The following is a 20,085-nucleotide window of genomic DNA, read 5'->3' as shown; positions in this document are numbered from 1 at the left end:
ACTGCTACAAACGAGTATGCTCGTCAGTGAAGGGATGTCACCTCACTGAGACATAAACACCGAGATAGACAACGCTTACAGACGACTGTGCCAGTCTTATTCTCTGTCTGGACTACATTCTTCTTCGGATTGCTTTGCCTTTGGTCAAGCAAAAATCAAGCAGAAATCCACCACGACAATAAAAACAAGTTAAAAAAAAAAAGTGACTGCGCTTCGAAAACATACCACACTGATCTCATTTCATTATGGTCCGGTAGTCCAGGGGTTAAAATCTACACGACAAATATTTTCTTCATTCTACATCGCTTTAAAGTCAGTCAGCACTCTGAAAGGGTTAAGTATACGCCGGCCAGGAGTAGGACATTTGCATACGCCTCATGTTGCTCAGGGCCATTTTGACCGCCTTCTCGTTCTTCCGCTTCCGCCTGTTCTTCAACTTCCGGCGTTTGAGCGCGCACGTGATTGTGGTGGAGAGCAAGGCCACAAGCACTGTCGTCAGACCTAAAAACACACACACACACACACACACTGTTAGTACAGTCCTTCGTAGCTCCTCGTTTTCCACTACTCACTACAGTCATCCCACCACCTCTCCTCCAGCTATTCCCAATGGAAAAGATGTATATGGCAACCAACTGATATTTCAGAGTTTAACTAGGGCCCCACTGGCTATTGTATTTTTATCAGTTGAATAGTAAGTTGGTTGTTATATTTTGTGTACGATCTCTCTCTCTCTGTATAAATGAATAATTATAAATGTACACACATATGTATGAATGTATGTATGTACATATATATATATATATAAACATGATGCAAATAGAGAGGGATCGAAAATGAGTGATCAGATAGGACAAGGAAGGCTTGGTTAAAATCACAATTGTTCAATTGTGGACATATGTTAAAAGAACGAACGAACACACACACAAAAACACACACACACTTGTCTAATATGATTCAAGGGAAAACACACACACACACACACACACACACACACACACACACACACACACACACAGGCACAGACAAAGACAGAGACACAAGTAAAGAAGTTTCGTGGTGTATCGTCAAGCGTCTCTGACAAAGGTTAAAACTAGAGACGGAACGAGAAGAAAAGAAGTAAATAGACAGTAAATTACCTTGAGGGGTAACCAATAGTAAAGAGCGGTAACTCTGTCCATTCACAAGGTACACAACTTCCAGTCTCCTGGCGTCATTGATGATTTGTTCACTTGAGGGAAAGTTATCGTCGGAAGCAATCAGTAATTTCTTATTAACAATTTTCTGACACATTCTCTCGCCTGTGTGCGTGTGCGTGCGTGCGCGAGCGCGTGTGTGCGTGTTTGTGTACACGTGCGTGCGTGCGTGCGTGTGTCTCACCTATGATGATGATCCAGAATTCCACAGACAAGGTGCACGCTTGAAAACTGGGGGCGGCCACCTCCCGTACCATGACAGCTGTCGGACACACAACGGCAACGTTACCTTCATCGTTGGCCTGTACACTGTATGACAGTCAGTCTAGAGGGGGCAACTGCTCTCCACACTATTTGGGCTAGAATTTGATTATAGAGGAGAGTGTCTTGCCCAAGTTACATCCCCACTCTCTCGGCCAAGTGGGTTTTTAGGACAGTCGGCGTTGGGATGGTTTCCGAAAGGCCAACTAGCTCCCACGGCTGCAGCACTAACAGCCAGTGCAGTTTTGCCTCCTTGTTTGAGACACACAGTCCTTCACAAAAGGCTAAGCTGTAAATGACTTCCCAATTGCAATGGAGAAACCACTGACAGAGTTCTCACTCTGCTGTTGACCCAGCTGCCTGTACATTGATTATAAAACAACAACAAATAAACAAAAAACTAAGAACAGCAACTACAGAAAAGACCCAATAACCTGTAACGGCCATCCGGAAAAGCGAACTCAAATCCACAATGTCCAGGCTCCCGACATAACAAAGGGAAGGCGGGGCCCAGTCCTCTCCTTCCGCCGTTTTATCAAATCTTCCCCAACCACAGTCAGACAGCCCACCCATTCACACCTGCGTGGAGCGAAGACCATTGGAGTCAGACAGCCCACCCATTCACACCTGCGTGGAGCGAAGACCATTGGAGTCAGACAGCCCACCCATTCACACCTGCGTGGAGCGAAGACCATTGGAGTCAGACAGCCCACCCATTCACACCTGCGTGGAGCGAAGACCATTGGAGTCAGACAGCCCACCCATTCACACCTGCGTGGAGCGAAGACCATTGGAGTCAGACAGCCCACCCATTCACACCTGCGTGGAGCGAAGACCATTGGAGTCAGACAGCTCACCCACTCACACCTGCGTGGAGCGAAGACCATTGGAGTCAGACAGCCCACCCATTCACACCTGCGTGGAGCGAAGACCATTGGAGTCAGACAGCCCACCCATTCACACCTGCGTGGAGCGAAGACCATTGGAGTCAGACAGCCCACCCATTCACACCTGCGTGGAGCGAAGACCATTGGAGTCAGACAGCTCACCCACTCACACCTGCGTGGAGCGAAGACCATTGGAGTCAGACAGCCCACCCATTCACACCTGCGTGGAGCGAAGACCATTGGAGTCAGACAGCCCACCCATTCACACCTGCGTGGAGCGAAGACCATTGGAGTCAGACAGCCCACCCATTCACACCTGCGTGGAGCGAAGACCATTGGAGTAAAGTGCATTCCCCAAGGATGCTAGTGGTAACGCGTCTGCCTAGGAAGCCTAGAGGATCTGAGGACGTGGGATAAAACCCCTCACCCACACACTCATCACAAGTGGAGTGATGGCCTAGAGGTAACGCGTCCGCCTAGGAAGCGAGAGAATCTGAGCGCGCTGGTTCCAATCACGGCTCAGCCACCGATATTTTCTCCCCCTCCACTAGACCTTGAGTGGTGGTCTGGACGCTAGTCATTCGGATGAGACAATAAACCGAAGTCCCGTATGCAGCATGCACTTAGCGCACGAAAAAGAACCCACGGCAACAAAAGGGTTGTTCCTGGCAAAATTCTGTAGAAAAATCCACTTCGATAGGAAAACCAAATAAAACTGCACGCTGGAAACAATACAAAAAAAATGGGTGGCGCTGTAGTGTAGCGACGCGCTCTCCCTGGGGAGAGCAGCCCGAATTTCATACACAGAGAAATCTGTTGTGATATAAAAGAAATACAAATACAAATGTAACTGAAGCATGACTGAATGACACAGGAAACGAATGATGAGCGGAGCGGCCTGCAGGCAGCTGTCGGTCGGCTCTACCCAAACAGGCAGCCTGTTGTACAAATGATTCTGTGCTTGTGAAGTGCTTAGAGTCTGGTCACTGACCAATGATAGACGTTATTTAAGTATCAGTAATAAATGATATGTGATAAGTAACAAAATACACTTCATATGGTTATCCACCACAACCCAATTTTATCTCATAAACCACCGTCAAGATAATTAATTACCTACTGACGGCTGAAAAAACAAAGAAGAGTCATTTCAAAAGAAACAAGAAAATGTTGTAAACTTCGGGTTCTTTGCAGAGGATTAAAACAAACTTTCTTACTGAGAAAAACAAAGACAAGAAAGACAAGAAAACAAAGAAAAAAAAGAGAGCAAAAACAACAACAAAGAAAATGCAGAAAGAAAGGAAGGAAAAAAAAAGCAAGAAGGAAAGTAAAAAAAGAAAAGAAAAAAAAAGAAAAAAAGAGAGAAGAAAACCACACACACACACATACAAACACACAAGCGCGCGCATACTCCTTCCTCCCAAACCCGCACCCCTGCACACGCACACACACACACACACACACGTACCACCACCACCCTCTTCAGTCGCACACACACAAACACACACAAACTCTACCTCCCCTTCTCCCACATATCCCCTCCTTCCTCTCAAATACCCCCCCCCCCCCCACCCACCCCAAAAAAAAAAAAAAAGAAAGAAAAATAAAACAACGGAAGATGAAAAACGAAAAGGACAACACCCACCTGATGACTGCTGATCTTGTTTCTTCTTGTCTCCAATCACCACAGTCAGACGGATGACCTCACTGGAGTTCAGTTTGCTGACCTTGGGGTCACTCGCTTCGGGCAGAATGAGTTTCTTCGTCTTCGTCTCTTTCGTCGTCGGTTCGTCTTCGGCAGCTCTCGGGAAACGTCGTAGGTTTCCTTCGGCAGCTCTCGGGGAACGTCGTAAGTTTCCGTTAGCTCTCGGAAAGCGTCGGAAGTTTCGGTCACGTGTAGCGAGCCACGCGTCCCTTTTGCGCCGATCCACGTGGCTGCACTGACTCTGAGGTGAATCAGACAGGGGACAGTTATGGGTCAGAGAAGTGGAGAAAAGGGAGAGAGAGAGAATGAGAGACTGACAGACAAACAGACAGGCAGAGACAGAAAAAGACGAGGGCATTAACAAAGAGAGAGAGAGAGAGAGATGGGGGGGGGGGGGGGGGGGGGGGGGAACCGGGGGGAGGGGAGGGACATTTTCTCACATGCGCTTTTTCATACTGCGTCTGTACACATATATGCTGCACACACACACACACACACACACACACACACACAAAACACATTCACTGGCAAAACATTTTCGTCATAGTACAATGCCATTGAAATAGAAAGACGTAGAATTAAGTACTATTGATATTGAACCTGTTTTGGCAAAAATAATTTGCCCATCAGATACAGGATATGTTGATATATAGCACAAAAAAACAACAAAACAAACAAACAAACAAACAAACAAAAAACCGTCAAGAAAAGGTCAGTTTCAGTTTCAGTTTCACTTTCTCAAGGAGGCGTCACTGCGTTCGGACAAATCCATACACGCTACACCACATCTGTTGAGCAGATGCCTGACCAGCAGCATAACCCAACGCGCTTAGTCAGGCCTTGAGTGCATGCTTACATATTTGTGTACCTATGAAAGTGGATTTCATTTTATGTAATTTCGCCAGAGGACAACACTCTCGTTGCCATGGGTTCTTTTTCAGTGCGCCAAGTGCGTGCTGCACACGGGACCTCGGTTTATCGTCTCATCCGAAAGACTAGACGCTCAGTTTGATTTTCCAGTCAAACTTAGGAGAAAGGGCGAGAGCGGGATTCGAACCCACACCCTCACGGACTCTCTGTATTGGCAGCTGAGCGTCTTAACCATTCTGCCACCTTCCTCCTGAAAAGGTCAAAAACATGCACTGAAAATAGCGCCACAAAATGACAGAAAATTATGGACCACTTGATAAAAGCTGGCATATTTTCATAAAGAAAAATGTTTCAGAAATGGAGAGATTTGAATTATGCATGCTGCATATACTTTACTGCTGTGGCTCTCACTGTATACACTAACGGTTGTTCCGGGACATGTACACAATAAACAGCATGAAAATGGGTTTTGAAAAATACATGTTTCAGTGAGAATCTCACAGGTTTATATGTATGATAGTCAGTCGTGTCCGACTATGACCATCAGAACAGCAGAGGAGGCAACTGCTGTTCCGACTATTTGGGCTAGAATTTGATTATAGTAGAGTCTTGCCCAAGTACATCCCCACTCTCTCGGCCAAGAGGGTTTTAGGACAGTCGGCGTTGGGATGGTTCCCAAAGGCCAACTAGCCCACAAGGCTGCAGCACTAAGAGCCAGTGCAATTTTGCCTCCTAGTTTGAGAGTCATAGTCCTTCACAAAAGACTAAGCTGTAAATGGTTTCCCATTGACTGGAGAAACCATTGATAATACAGCTCTCACTTTGCTGTTGGCCCAAATGTAAACTTACGTCAATCTGTGATATAAGCCGAGTGTTGGGCCTTATTAACAGGTATTCAGTGGTTTATAAACCATAACTGTTAGATTTTCCATTGTAAACATGAAAATAAACACGCAAGAAAGAACCACTGGCTATGAGTGGCCCCATGACCCTAAGAAGAAAACTATGCAGGTTTCTATGTGGTACTGAACTTTTTATGAACCCTGTACAAAAGTGGCGAGCAATGAACGAATAGAAAAAGTTGGACCAGTCAATCTACCAATCCATCAATCAATCAATCAATCAATGGTCCGATCCATCATTCAATCACCTATCAAACGACCAATCATTCAATCAAACAATCAATCAGAAAATCAACTAATCAATCAATTAATCAATCAATCAACTGACTAATTGGTCAGTCACGTAGCCAGTCAGACAGCAAATAGTCAGTCTTATCAAAAACGTATCATAATATTAATATTAAGAAATGAAATCATGCAGGTACGCTGACACAGAAGATATTTTCATGAATGATCAACAGGGATGTGTACACACACAAAAACACATGCACATCTCTCTCTCTCTCTCTCACACACACACACACATAACTGAAACTGATTATCAACCAGATCATAATGAGATCGCACAAAACAAGTAGAATGGCATAAATCATTGGCAAGCTCGAGAATACTTTTATGCATCTTACATAAGGGTAAGGCAGGAGGGATTTTTGATTAATTAAAATTTCTTTAAGAATATTCAGTTACATTGTGATTGGCTGTACAAGGTTATGATTTTAAAACATTCGGTTTCAGTATCTTAATGGGGTTAGTTTGGGGTGGGGGGTGGGGGTGGGGGGAGATTGTCTGTAAGAGAGATAATGAATTACAATTTCAGTAGAATTGAACTCCCGTTTGAGGACCATTTTAAAACCTCTAGACTGACACGTAAGCATTTCCGGAACGGCTGATAATTCGCTCCCCTGCCACTGCCATGATCGCCGTTCAAGAACGGCGGCTACACATCTCTGTAATCAACGGTTTTGTAAAGACTGACGTTGAAACAGATATCTTATGGCATGCACGAATGCTACGTTTTTAGTACAGGACCTGCCATTTCAGAATTTATTTTTTTTTTGGTTTTTAATAGAATTTACAGTGATAAATGTATAGCTGGGTTTGTTGGGTTTTTTTGTTTTGTTGTTTTTTGTTTTGTTTTTGTTGTTGTCTTTTTTAATTAAGGAACAGCGTTTCTGAAAACATGTGTTATTTCAGAACATGTACCTCGTATACCATGTGACAGACCACGCTGTTGTGTTTCATCACTTTCATGGTTTATGTTCACCTTTATCACATGTTTTACTTTTGGACTTTTCAGTTAAATCTTTGTCATGTTCACGTGTGTGTCATATTCGACTGTGGGCTGAAAGAGTGTGTGTTGTGAGTGATGAGCCTTTGGTTGTGCACATAATTTCCAGTCAGATTAATAAAGAATTATTGCACAGCATTATTGTACTGAATATTCTGCTTGAAGTAAAGACTCACAACCGTTACCAGAGTCGACCTTACCTCTGTCTGGATGTGATTCAATGAGAGATTTTAGAACCAACTTTTGTCTTCATTTCAATCAAGCATTCTACGTCTACTAGAGTCTCTTCAAAACAGAGGAGTGGTTTTAATTGCATTCTAGATCTACTAGCCTCTCTTCAGAACAGAAGAGTGGTCTTAATTGCAGCAACTTGTTTAACCCATTTGACTGCGGGGCACTGGTGAACTGGGATTGGGGTGGCATGAGTTTGTAGTGCTGTCACTACTTTCTGTGTGACTGTCAAAGGTGGAATTGATACTGTTGATCAAGAGCAATGCAATCCTGAGAGGAAAAGTCCAAATGAAGAACGATGACTGCATCCTGACCTGTAAGGTCTGTCTTTATCTCAATGAGGTCACATTTCTTAACTACTGGCAAACTCGTCAGCAGCAGTTAAAGGGTTAAGTGGACTGGCAGGAAACACTTGATGACTGAAGGTTGTCTAATATTTGTAGTTGTATTTGTATTTCTTTTTATCACAACAGATTTCTCTGTGTGAAATTCGGGCTGCACTCCCCAAGGAGAGCGCGTCGCTATACTACAGCGCCACCCATTTTTTTGTGTGTGTATTTTTTCCTGCTTGCAGTTTTGTTTGTTTTTCCTATCGAAGTGGATTTTTCTATAGAATTTTGCCAGGAACAACCCTTTTGTTGCCGTGGGTTCTTTTACGTGCGCTAAGTGCATGCTGCACACGGGATCTCGGATTATCGTCTCATCCGAATGACTAGCGTTCAGACCACCACTGAAGGTCTAGTGGAGGGGAAGAAAATATCGGCGGCTGAGCCGTGATTGGAACCAGCGCGCTCAGATTCTCTCGCTTCCTAGGCGGACGCGTTACCTCTAGGCCATCACTCCATTTCTACCTTTGGGTAAAAAGTTTCCTTGTCCTTGTTTCTTGGGTGAGTTCTTTTCAGATGCTGCAGAAGAAGTCGTGAAACAGCTACAGGAAGGGACCATAACTCTTCCACTGGCTCTGTCGTTCTTTCAAACAATGGTTTGTTGAATTTTGTGAAGAATGGAACGCATGCGTCTTAAAGCAGCAACTAAAACATGACCGTAACTATTCTTTTACTGACCTTAACAAAGCGTTTGATGCAGAATTCGCTTGGTACTATCTTCTTTAATGGATATGGTGGATACGTATGGGAGGGGTAAGGATTATGCAGGAGGAGATACAGCAAATGTTTAAATGTGGCACAATAACAACAGGAAGTAACACGGGCATTTTACACATTACGTCAGCTGGGGGCCAGGGGGGTGGGGTGACAGTGGGGTTGGGTAGAGTGAATAAATACACGTCATTCATCTGTAGCCTGCAATACAAAGGATAAAATGGTCACGTGACCAGTGAAATAAACGATCACGTGACATGCAACTAAACGAAAACGAGGCAGGTGGTGAGATGTACAACTTGGACTGGTTGGAAATAGACTGTAACTGATTACACACACAGTGTAGATTATTGATTCACTTATATATATATATATTGTATTTTTTGTATTTCTTTTTATCACAATAGATTTCTCCCTGTGAAATTCGGGTTGCTCTCCCCACGGAGAGCGCGTCGCAACACTACAGCGCCACCCATTTCTTGGTATTTTTTACCTGCGTGCAGTTTTATTTGTTTTTCCTTTCGAAGTGGATTTTTCTACAGAATTTTGCCAGGAACAACCCGTTTGTTGCCGTGGGTTCTTTTACGTGCGCTAAGTGCATGCTGCACACGGGATCTCTGTTTATCGTCTCATCCGAATGACTAGCGTCCAGACCACCACTCAAGGTCTAGTGGAGGGGCAGAAAATATTGGCGGCTGAGCCGTGATTCGAACCAGCGCGCTCAGATTCTCTCGCTTCCTAGGCGGACGCGTTACCTCTAGGCCACCACTCCACTTCCACTGACTTTCAAAGGTGGAATTGATACTGTTGATCAAGAGTAATGCAATCCTGTGAGGACAAGTCCAAATGAATAACGATGTTCTACATTGACTTATTTCCCAAATGTTGTATCAGTTATATGAAATAGGTAACATTCTCATGTACCTCTAAGGTTGCTGTTATTGTTTAAAAAAAGGAAAAAGACAAAAAGACAAAAAAGACGTATTGTGTTCCGGAAAAAGCCGTATCTCACCAATTGCCTTCGTTTTCAGACTACTCGTGCACAAAGCAGCAGGGTTTAAGGAATCCGGAAGGAAGTAGGAATCTGTTCTGCATATGTACGGTCGTCCATTTTGCATTTTGCATTATTTGTGGTCAACTATTCTACTTATTGATGGTCGTCTATTCCAAATACATCAATGATCGTCTGTTTAACGTATCATGGTCGTCATCTGTTCTCAAATGTTTATGGTGGTCTATTTTACATAATCTCGGTAATCTGTTCTACATATTTATGGTCTTTTCTACACATGAAAGATATTCTATCATAAACATGCATGTTCGCCCATTCTACATATTAATGGTCGTCTTTTCTGCGTATTCATGCTCATCTGTTCAATACATTCATGCTAGCCTAACCCACATACGTATGACCGCCTATTCAACATGTGTATGGCCATGCGTGTGAATGACTGGTGAGAAAGTGCTTTGATTTGTCTCTGCACAAGATTCAGCGCTATACGAATACCATTATTATCTATCTATCTATCTATCTATAATATTCTGCTTTTTATGGTTATCTATTCCCCATATCTGTGATCGTTTATTCTAAGCATTCATACTCGTCTATTTTACTTATTCATTTTAATCTAGTTTACTTATTTTATGGCAGTCTATCTAACACATTTATGGTTGTCTATTCTTCACTTCTTTGATTGTCTATCATTTATATCTATGGTGTCTGCTTTCTGTATTCATGCTCGTCTGTGAAACATGGTCATGAATTCTATTCATCTATTCATGATCGTCTATTCTACACATTCATGGCAATCTATTCTACATATTTCTATGGTCGTCATTTCAATATGTTTATGGACGTCCATTCTACATATTCATGGTCGCCTACTTTACGTATTCATGCTCAACTGTCCCGTATATACATTCCTGTATATTTTACATAAAAAAATTACATAGTTGTTGATTCAGCATAATTCGTAATATTCTGCTCTGTATATTTTTGGTCGTCTATTCTACATATTCATGCTCGTCTATTCTACATATTCATGCTAGTCTATTCTACATATTTATCGTCGTGCATGCTGCGTTATACAGTGATTGCCTCACGACAGCAAGCAGTGACGTCATTAAGTCAACAGTGACTTCACAGCGTCACAGGCTCACCGGAGTATTCTGAAAGAAAATGAACACTCCAACAAGTTAAAAAGGAAGATAAAATGCAAAAGATAACAGGCAATCGATGAGGGTGTGTGTAAAAAAAAAGAGAAGAAGTTAAAAAAGAGTATTCTGAAAACAAAGATTAATTTCCAACAACAAAAAAACAACAACAACAACCCCCTCCGCAACTTCCCCCCCCCCCCCCCCCAAAAAAAAAAAAAAAAAAAAAAAATCAACAAGAAAACCCTGAACCTCTCTGACCACTCACCCTTCAAAAACAACAAAAACAAAAACAAAACCCGCACACACAACATTAATACCAACCAACCAATCAACCAATCCCAAATGATTCCCATGTCTAATAAGAATTTCGTTTTTAATAACTCATAAGATAATACAATATATATCTTTGCAATGGAGAAAAAGCATTCATCTTTCTCAAAACTACCCAAATCAACATATCCTTTTTATCTATCCCCCCCCCCCCCCCCCACCCCCCCCCCCCCAAAAAAAAAAAAAAAAAAAAAAAAATCCGGAAAAAAAAGACAACCTACGTCCAGCAGCGAATTCTCTGCAACCTCTCTGACCTTCATGCGCAAATTAACCAGTCATTATTTTAAGCCCTCTGATTGGCTTGAACTCAAGACGATCCCCGCTTGTGCAAAAGTGGAGTGATGGCCTAGAGGTAACGCGTCCGCCTAGGAAAAGCGAGAGAATCTGAGCATGCTGGTTCGAATCACGGCTCAGCCGCTGATACTTTCTCCCCCTCCACTGGACTTTGTCATTCGGATGAGATGATAAACCGAGGTCCCGTGTGCAGCATGCACTTTGCGCACGTAAAAGAACCCACGGCAACAAAAGGGTTGTTCCTGGCAAAATTCTGTAGAAAAATCCACTTCGATAGGAAAAACAAATAAAACTGCATGCAGGAAAAAAAACCCCAAAAAATGGGTGGCGCTGCAGTATAGCGACGCGCTCTCCCTGGGAAGAGCAGCCCGAATTTCACACAGAGAAATCTGTTGTGATAAAAAGAAATACAAATACAAATACAAAATCATTATTATCAGCCTTCTCATTGGGCCACGACTCGCGAGGTATTCCCCTGCAAATGCAAATCAGCCATTTATCATCAGCCCTCTCATTCGCTGGCTCTGACTCACTATGCTGCAGGAAGGGGAATCCCAGCTCGTGCAGCCTCTGACGACACAGGTGATGCGCAGCTGGTTGGTTTCCTCGAAGCGGAAGATTTTGAAGTAGAGCTGGAACTCCTGGGCGTTGGGCTTCATGATCCACTGACCTATCGGGGACACCGGGCAGCTGACCGTGCGAGAAAGGTCTCCAGTGAGCAGGGGAGTGGGTGGATGGGTGAATGAGTGAGTGAGTAGGTGAGTGAGTGAGTGAGTGAGTGGGTGAGTGAGTGAGTGGGAGGGTGGGTGGGTGAGTGAGTGGGTGAGTGGGTGGTTGAGTGAGTGAGTGAGTTTTCTAGTGAGTGACTGGGTGAGTGAGTGGGTGGTGGATGAGTGAGTGAGTGAGTGACTGAGTGAGTGAGTCAGTCAGTCAGTCAGTTTTCTAGTGAGTGAATGGGTGAGTGAGTGGGTTTTCTAGTGAGTGAGTGAGTCAGTCACTGAGTGGGTGAGTGAATGGGTGAGTGATAAGCAAATGAAGTAAGTCACCGAGTGAGTGAGTGAGTAGGTGAGTGGGTGATTGAGTGGGTTTTCTAATAAGCGAGTCAGTCACTGAGTGGGTGAGTGAGTGGGTTTTCTAATGAGTGAGTGATTCAGTCACTGAGTGAGTGAGTAGGTTTTCTAATAAATGAGTGACTCAGTCACTGAGTGAGTGAGTGAATGGGTTTTCTAGTGAGTGAGTCAGTCAATGAGTGAGTGAGTCAGTCACTGAGTGAGTGGGTTTTCTAGTGAGTGAGTGAGTTAGTCACTGACTGAGTGAGTGAGTGAGTTTTCTAGTGAGTGCGTCAGTCAGTCAAAGAGTGAGTGAATGAGTGGGTTTTCTAATGAGTGAGTGAGTCAGTCACTGAGTGAGTGGGTTTTCTAGTGAGTGAGTCAGTCAATGAGTGAGCGGGTTTTCTAATGAGTTAGTCAGTCAGTCACTGAGTGAGTGAGTGGGTTTTCTAGTGAGTGAGTGAGCCAGTCACTGAGTGAGTGAGTGCGTTTTCTAATAAGTGAGTGAGTCAATCACTGAGTGAGTGAGTGAGTGGGTTTTCTAATAAGTGAGTGAGTCAGTCAATGAGTGAGTGAGTGAGTGAGTGGGTTTTTCTAATAAGTGAGTGAGTCAGTCACTGAATGAGTGAGTGAGTGGCTTTTCTAATAAGTGAGTGAGTCACTGAATGAGTGAGTGAGTGAATGGGTTTTCTAATACGTGAGTGAGTCACTGAGTGAGTGAGTGAGTGAGTGGGTTTTCTAATAAGTGAGTGAGTCAGTCTCTGAGTGAGTAAGTGGGTTTTCTAGTGAGTGAGTGAGTCAGTCAGTCAGTCACTGAGTGAGTGAGTGGGTTTCTAATAAGTGAGTGAGTCAGTCACTGAGTGAGTGAGTGAGTGAGTGGGTGGGTTTTCTAATAAGTGAGTCAGTCAGTCAGTTACTGGGTAAGTGAGTGGGTGAGTGAGGAAGCAAATGAAGTAACTGTAAAGTAGAATGAAAACCACGTCCAGTTCATAAAGTCAAGTTTGAAAAAAAAAAAAAAACCTGAAGAAAATTAAAGCAAAGAAAAATGTGCTAGGTTGAATTGGTAGCACGAGCAGCACAGACTTGGAAGTTTTGCATCTTAGATAGAGTTGCTTGACTTTATTTTGATGTAAAGTGATGCATAGTAAGAATGTAACGTAAGTAAATACAATCATAGAGACAAAGACACGGATTTCTCAGACACGGATTGTTCAAACAAGGCCTTAGTCCTATAGGAAACACGAGGCAGCAGCACAATTTGCGCGTGTCACCGTAACTCATAATTATTAGTTTTGAACAGCGCAATTTCTTCCACAACAAACTACCGACCGCCACAGTCAGGCTAAAAGTGTCTCTCTCAGTCTCGTAGACAGACTGACAGACGGACAGAAACTGAGAGAGAGAGAGAGAGAGAGAGAGAGAGAGAGAGAGAGAGAGAGACCAACACACATTCAGACAGACATACGAGGACAGACAGACAGGCAAACAGCCAGACACACAGAGAGACAGGTAAACAGGTAGACTGAAAGACATATCCAGAGAAAGTCGGACAGACAGACAGACCTATGCAGATGCAGACAGACAGACAGGCCGACTGGCAAATAAATAGAAAGACAAACAGGCAGAAAGACTGATTAACAGACAGCCGGACAGGCAGGCTGACAGACAGGCTGACTGACAAATATACAGACAAACAGGCAGAAAGACTGACTGCCAGACAGGCAGAGAGACAGACGGACAGGCAGACAGACAAATAGACAGATAGACAGACAAACAGGCAGAAAGACTGACTGACAGACAGACAGACAGGCGGGCAGACGGACAGGCAGACAGACAGACAGGCTGACTGACAAATAGACAGATAGACAGACAGACAGGCAGACAGAGAGACAGACGGACAGGCAGACAGAGAGACAGACGGACAGGCAGACAGAGAGACAGACGGACAGGCAGGCAGACAGACAGGCTGACTGATAAGCAGACAGACAAACAGGCAGAAAGACTGACTGACAGACAGACAGGCGGGCAGACGGACAGGCAGACAGACAGACAGGCTGACTGACAAATAGACAGATAGACAGACAGACAAACAGGCAGAAAGACTGACTGACAATTAGGCAGAGAGACAGACGGACAGGCAGACAGAGAGACAGACGGACAGGCAGACAGAGAGACAGAGAGACAGACGGACAGGCAGACAGGCAGACAGAGAGACAGACGGACAGGCAGACAGAGAGACAGACGGACAGGCAGGCAGACAGACAGGCTGACTGATAAGCAGACAGACAAACAGGCAGAAAGACTGACTGACAGACAGACAGGCGGGCAGACTCACAGGCAGGCAGACAGACAGACAGACAAACAAAAAGGCAGCAAGACCGACCGACAGACAGACTGACTGACACAGGCGGGCAGACAGACAGACAGGCGGGCAGACTCACAGGCAGACAGACAGACAGACAAAAAGGCAGCAAGACCGACCGACAGACAGACTGACTGACACAGGCGGGCAGACAGACAGACATACAGACCGACCGACCAATGAAACATACATACAAAAGGGACAGAGAGACAGGCAGGCAGACACACAAAAAAAAAGTAAACAGGAGTGTTTTGTAAAGCAGCTGGAGCAGATTTCTGGATAGTGTGGCTGTATAAGTATCCATTATCATCATCATCATTATCATCACTATCAATATTATTATCATGACCCAGACAGAAAGACAGACATATCAAGAGACATTCTGACAGACATACACAGACAGACAGGCGGACAGACAGACATACATACAGAGACAGACAGACGGACAGACAGACATACAGACATACAGAGACACACAGACGGGCAGACAGACAGACAGACATATCCAGAGACAGACAGACGGGCAGACGGACAGACATATCCAGAGACAGACAGACAGATAGACAGACAGACAGACAGACCCATGCTCGTGGAAGTGATATGCCGTTTCATTGTCTCCAGACCCATCGTCAGCCGCGCAACTTTCAATGATCAGGGTGGCGAAGGCTGCAACACCACAACAGAATATAATAGAATAGAATAGAACAGAACAGATTATGATAGAACAGGATAGAACAGAATAGGGGAAAACTACAATAGAACATCACGACAGAATAGAACAGAACAGATTATAATAGAACAGGATAGAACAGAATAGGGAAAAAACTACAATAGAACATCACGACAAAACAGAACAGAACAGATTATAATAGAACAGGATAGGGGAAACTACAATAGAACATCACGACAGAATAGAATAGAATAGATTATAATAGAACAGGATAGAACAGAATAGGGAACAAAACTATAATAGAACATCACGACAGAACAGAACAGAACATATTATAATAGAACAGGATAGAACAGGGGAAAAAAAAACACCTACAATAGAACATCACGACAGAATAGAACAGAACAGATTATAATAGAACAGGATAGAACAGAATAGGGAAAAAACTACAATAGAACATCACGACAGAACAGAATAGAACATATTATAATAGAACAGGATAGAACAGAATAGGGAAAAAAAACACCTACAACAGAACATAATAAAAATTAGAGAACACAACAGATTAATACAACTTTTAATGATCAGGGTAGCAAAGGCTGCAACATCACGACAGAATATAACAGAACAGATTATAATAGAACAGGATAGAACAGAATAGAATAGGGAAAAAAACTACAATAGAACATAATAAAAATTAGAGAACACAACAGATTAATACAACTTTTAATGATCAGGGTAGCAAAGGCTGCTACATCCCGATAAAATAGAATAGAATAGAATGAGAAACAAAACTACAATACAGAAACTAAACACCCCCCAAAAAAAGAACAACAACCTTACCCCACAGAAAGTAGAATGAAATAAAAAAGCGATTCAACAGCAGCACCACAAACAACAACCACCACTACCACCACCACCAACCACACTACCACCACCATAACTATCACCACCACCACCAACCACACTACCATAACTATCACCACACCACCAACCACACTACCACCACCATAACTATCACCACCACCACCAACCACACCACCACCACCACCACCAACTACACTGCCACCACCATAACTATCACCACCACCACCAACCACACCACCACCACCCACAACCACACTACCACCACCACTACCACCACCAAGAACAATCACACTACCACTACCACCACAATTATCATCATCACCGCCACCACCACCACCATTTTTTTTTAAAGGAAAAGAGAGAGAGAGAAACAAGAGAGACAGAGAGACAGACACAGAGAGAGAGAGAGACAGAGAGAGAGAGACAGAGAGAGACACAGACAGAGACAGAGAGAGACAGAGAGACACAGAGAGAGACACACACACACAAAGACAGAGAGAGAGACAGAGATAGAGAGAGAGATAGAGAGAGAGAGACACACACACAGACAGACAGAGAGAGACACACAGAGAGAAACAGAGAGAGAGAGAGAGAGACAGACAGACAGACAGACAGACAGACAGAAACAAGAGAGAGAGACAGAGAGAGACATACAGAGACAGAGAGAGATAGACAAGAGAGAGAGACAGAGAGAGACAGACAGACAGAGAGAGACACAGAGCGAGAGAGAGGGAGAGAGAGAGAGACAGAGACAGAGAGACAAAGACAGACAGAGACAGAGAGAGACACACACACACACAGAGACTTACGGCTGTGTTCGCGAATTTTCACCTTGAGGAAGACCAGAGCACCAACACCTAAGGTGTCCCCGTCCCCGATCTCTTCATCAGTGTTGGACTTGTGGAGAGAGAAGACAAAATGGGTCCCCACCCCCCTCACGGAAGACTTGTCCAGAAACCTGTGCAAAATGTACCCATGGTATCCACTTGATATTTCAATCTGAACATGAAATCATTATTTTGTAGTAAATCAATCCTCCATACTGCAACAGGAGTGAAAGGATTGTTAAAACTTGAAACTTGTGTTTGCGCGTGTGCGTGTGCGTGTCCGCACATGTGTTTGTAGGAGAGAGAGAGAGAGAGAGAGAGAGAGAGAGAGAGAGAGAGAGAGAGAGAGAGAGAGAGAGAGAGAGAGGGAGGATGTGTGTGCGTGCGAATGTATGTGTGTATATAATAAAAACAACAACACACACACACACTCACCCACGCACGTTTTTATTCATACAAACAAATGCACAAAATATTAAGTGGATACCATGGATACGCTTGCAAACATATGCACAAAATATTAAGTGGATACCATGGATACGCTTGCACACATAATGCACAAAATATCAAGTGGATACCATGCGTACATTTGCATAGGTTTCTGGACAAGACAGGCAGACAGACAGACAGACAGGCAAACGCACGTTACAGCCACGACACAACGTCATATAAAAGCTGAGAAAACCCAAACGTCTTTTACCCACACACACACCCTACCCCACACCCCGTCCTCACCCCCCTACCCCCCCCCCCCCCCCCCCAAAAAAAAAGTATCCAGACATCATTTGCAAATTCAATAAACTTACAGCTAAGATAACGTTTTTGTCTCCTTTCAGGATATTGGAAAAGTTAAAAAAAACAAGCAATTTCCGAGACAAATATTTTCTGGGTACCTTTTTTTTTCGCAACACACACACACACACACACACACACACACATCCTCCCTCCACAAATCCACACAAACCCATCCTTCCACCTCCCCCCCCCCCGCGCGCACCTCCACCCGCACGCACGCACGCACACGCGCGCGCGCTCTCACCCTTCCTCCAGCGGAGCCGTGAAGACACTCTTCATGACATTGACAGGGTTGTTCTTTTCCACGGCACAAATAAACGTCACGATTTCGTCAAGGCTGACGTAAACACGATCGTAATACTGCACCACCAGTTTCCGTGTGTAAATGTCGAACCCATGCTGTTAAGAAAACAGAACAAACAAAACAGAAGTCCACGTTTAGGCCAATGTAATGTGAGAAATAAGGAGATAACACTAAACTGTATTAGTGTTACTGTTTGTATGGCAGAGGAATGCAATTACAGTCGTTGATGCAGTAGCAACCCACCCACCCATCCAACCACCCACGTATCCAAACCATATGTCCACCACCATACAGCCACCCACCCAGCACCTTCCTGTCCACCCCCAGTCCACCCAGCACCTGTCCATCCACCCCACATACAGGTAACACCTGCCTATCCACCCCTAATCCACCCAACACCTTCCTATCCACCCCTAATCCACCCAACACCTTCCCATCCACCCCTAATCCACCCAACACCTTCCCATCCACCCCTAATCCACCCAACACCTATTTATCCACCCCTAATCCACCCAACACCTTCCTATCCACCCTCAATCCACCCAACACCTTCCTATCCACCCCCAATCCACCCAACACCTTCCTATCCACTCCCAATCCACACAACACCTTCCCATTCACCCCCAATCCACCCAACACCTTCCTATCCACCCCTAATCCACCCAACACCTGCCCATCCACCCCTAATCCACCCAACACCTTCCCATCCACCCCTGATCCACCCAACACATTCCTATCCACCCCTTATCCACCCAACACCTTCCCATCCACCCCTAATTCACACAACACCTTCATATCCACCTTCAATCCACCCAACACCTACTCCCCCAATCCACACATCACCTTCCCATCCACCCCTGATCCACCCAACACATTCCTAGCCACCCCTTATCCACCCAACACCTTCCTATACACCCCTAATCCACCCAACATTTCCCATCCACCCCTAATGCACACAACACCTGTCCATCCACCCGTAATCCATAAAACACCTTCCTATCCAACCCCAATCCACCCAACACCTGTCCATTCACCCCAAATACACGTAACACCTGCCTATACACCCCCAATCCACACAACACCTTCCCATTCACCCCCAATCCACCCAACACCTTCCTATCCACCCCTAATCCACCCAACACCTGCCCATCCACCCCTAATCCACCCAACACCTTCCCATCCACCCCTAATCCACCCAACACCTTCCCATCCACCCCTAATCCACCCAACACCTTCCTATCCACCCCTAATCCACCCAACACCTTCCCATCCACCCCTAATCCACCCAACACCTTCCTATCCACCACCAATGCACGTAACAACTTCCTATCCACCCCCAATCCACGCAACACCCCCCCCCCCCAATCCACACAACACCTTTCAATCCACCCCCAATCCACCCAACACCTTCCCATCCACCCCAATCCACCCAACATTTCCCATTCACCCCTAATCCACTCAACACCTTCCCATCCACCCCTAATCCACACAACACCTGTCCATCCACCCGTAATCCATAAAACACCTTCCTATCCACCCCCAATCCACCCAACACCTGTCCATCCACACCAAATACACGTAACACCTGCCTATACACCACTAATCCACCCAACACCTTCCTATCCACCCCCAATCCACCCACCTTCCTATCAACCCCTAATCCACCCAACACCTTCCTATCCACCTCCAATCCACGTAACAACTTCCTATCCACCCCCAATCCACCGAACACCCCCCCCCCCAATCCACACACAACCTTTCAATCCACCCCCAATCCACCCAACACCTTCCTATCCACCCCTAATCCACCCAACATTTCCCATTCACCCCTAATCCACTCAACACCTTCCCATCCACCCCTAATCCACACAACACCTGTCCATCCACCCGTAATCCATAAAATACCTTCCTATCCACCCCCAATCCACCCAACACCTGTCCATCCACACCAAATACACGTAACACCTGCCTATCCACCCCTAATCCACCC

The 20,085-nt window shown here is 44.8% G+C and overlaps 1 protein-coding gene across 1 annotated transcript in view; it reads right to left on the bottom strand.

Annotated features, from left to right (window-relative positions):
• LOC143276665 (EGF-like domain-containing protein 2) overlaps nucleotides 1–20,085 on the bottom strand; it is a 62,138-nt gene that overhangs the window by 75 nt on the left and 41,978 nt on the right. The window contains exons 6-12 of the mRNA XM_076581289.1: nucleotides 18,036–18,190; nucleotides 16,979–17,127; nucleotides 15,214–15,298; nucleotides 11,755–11,911; nucleotides 3,990–4,290; nucleotides 1,381–1,458; nucleotides 1–501 (exon numbers count right to left, since the gene is read on the bottom strand). The exon at nucleotides 1–501 is cut by the window's left edge and continues 75 nt beyond it. Coding sequence (XP_076437404.1) covers nucleotides 335–501; nucleotides 1,381–1,458; nucleotides 3,990–4,290; nucleotides 11,755–11,911; nucleotides 15,214–15,298; nucleotides 16,979–17,127; nucleotides 18,036–18,190 — 1,092 coding nt within the window. The 3' untranslated portion in view covers nucleotides 1–334. The remainder of the gene's footprint in view (nucleotides 502–1,380; nucleotides 1,459–3,989; nucleotides 4,291–11,754; nucleotides 11,912–15,213; nucleotides 15,299–16,978; nucleotides 17,128–18,035; nucleotides 18,191–20,085) is intronic.

The sequence above is a fragment of the Babylonia areolata genome, chromosome 32 (genome assembly GCF_041734735.1).
Source record: "Babylonia areolata isolate BAREFJ2019XMU chromosome 32, ASM4173473v1, whole genome shotgun sequence".
NCBI lineage: Eukaryota > Metazoa > Mollusca > Gastropoda > Neogastropoda > Buccinidae > Babylonia > Babylonia areolata.
Note: the sequence above shows the minus strand (reverse complement) of the source record. Positions and strands in the feature narration are given on the sequence as shown.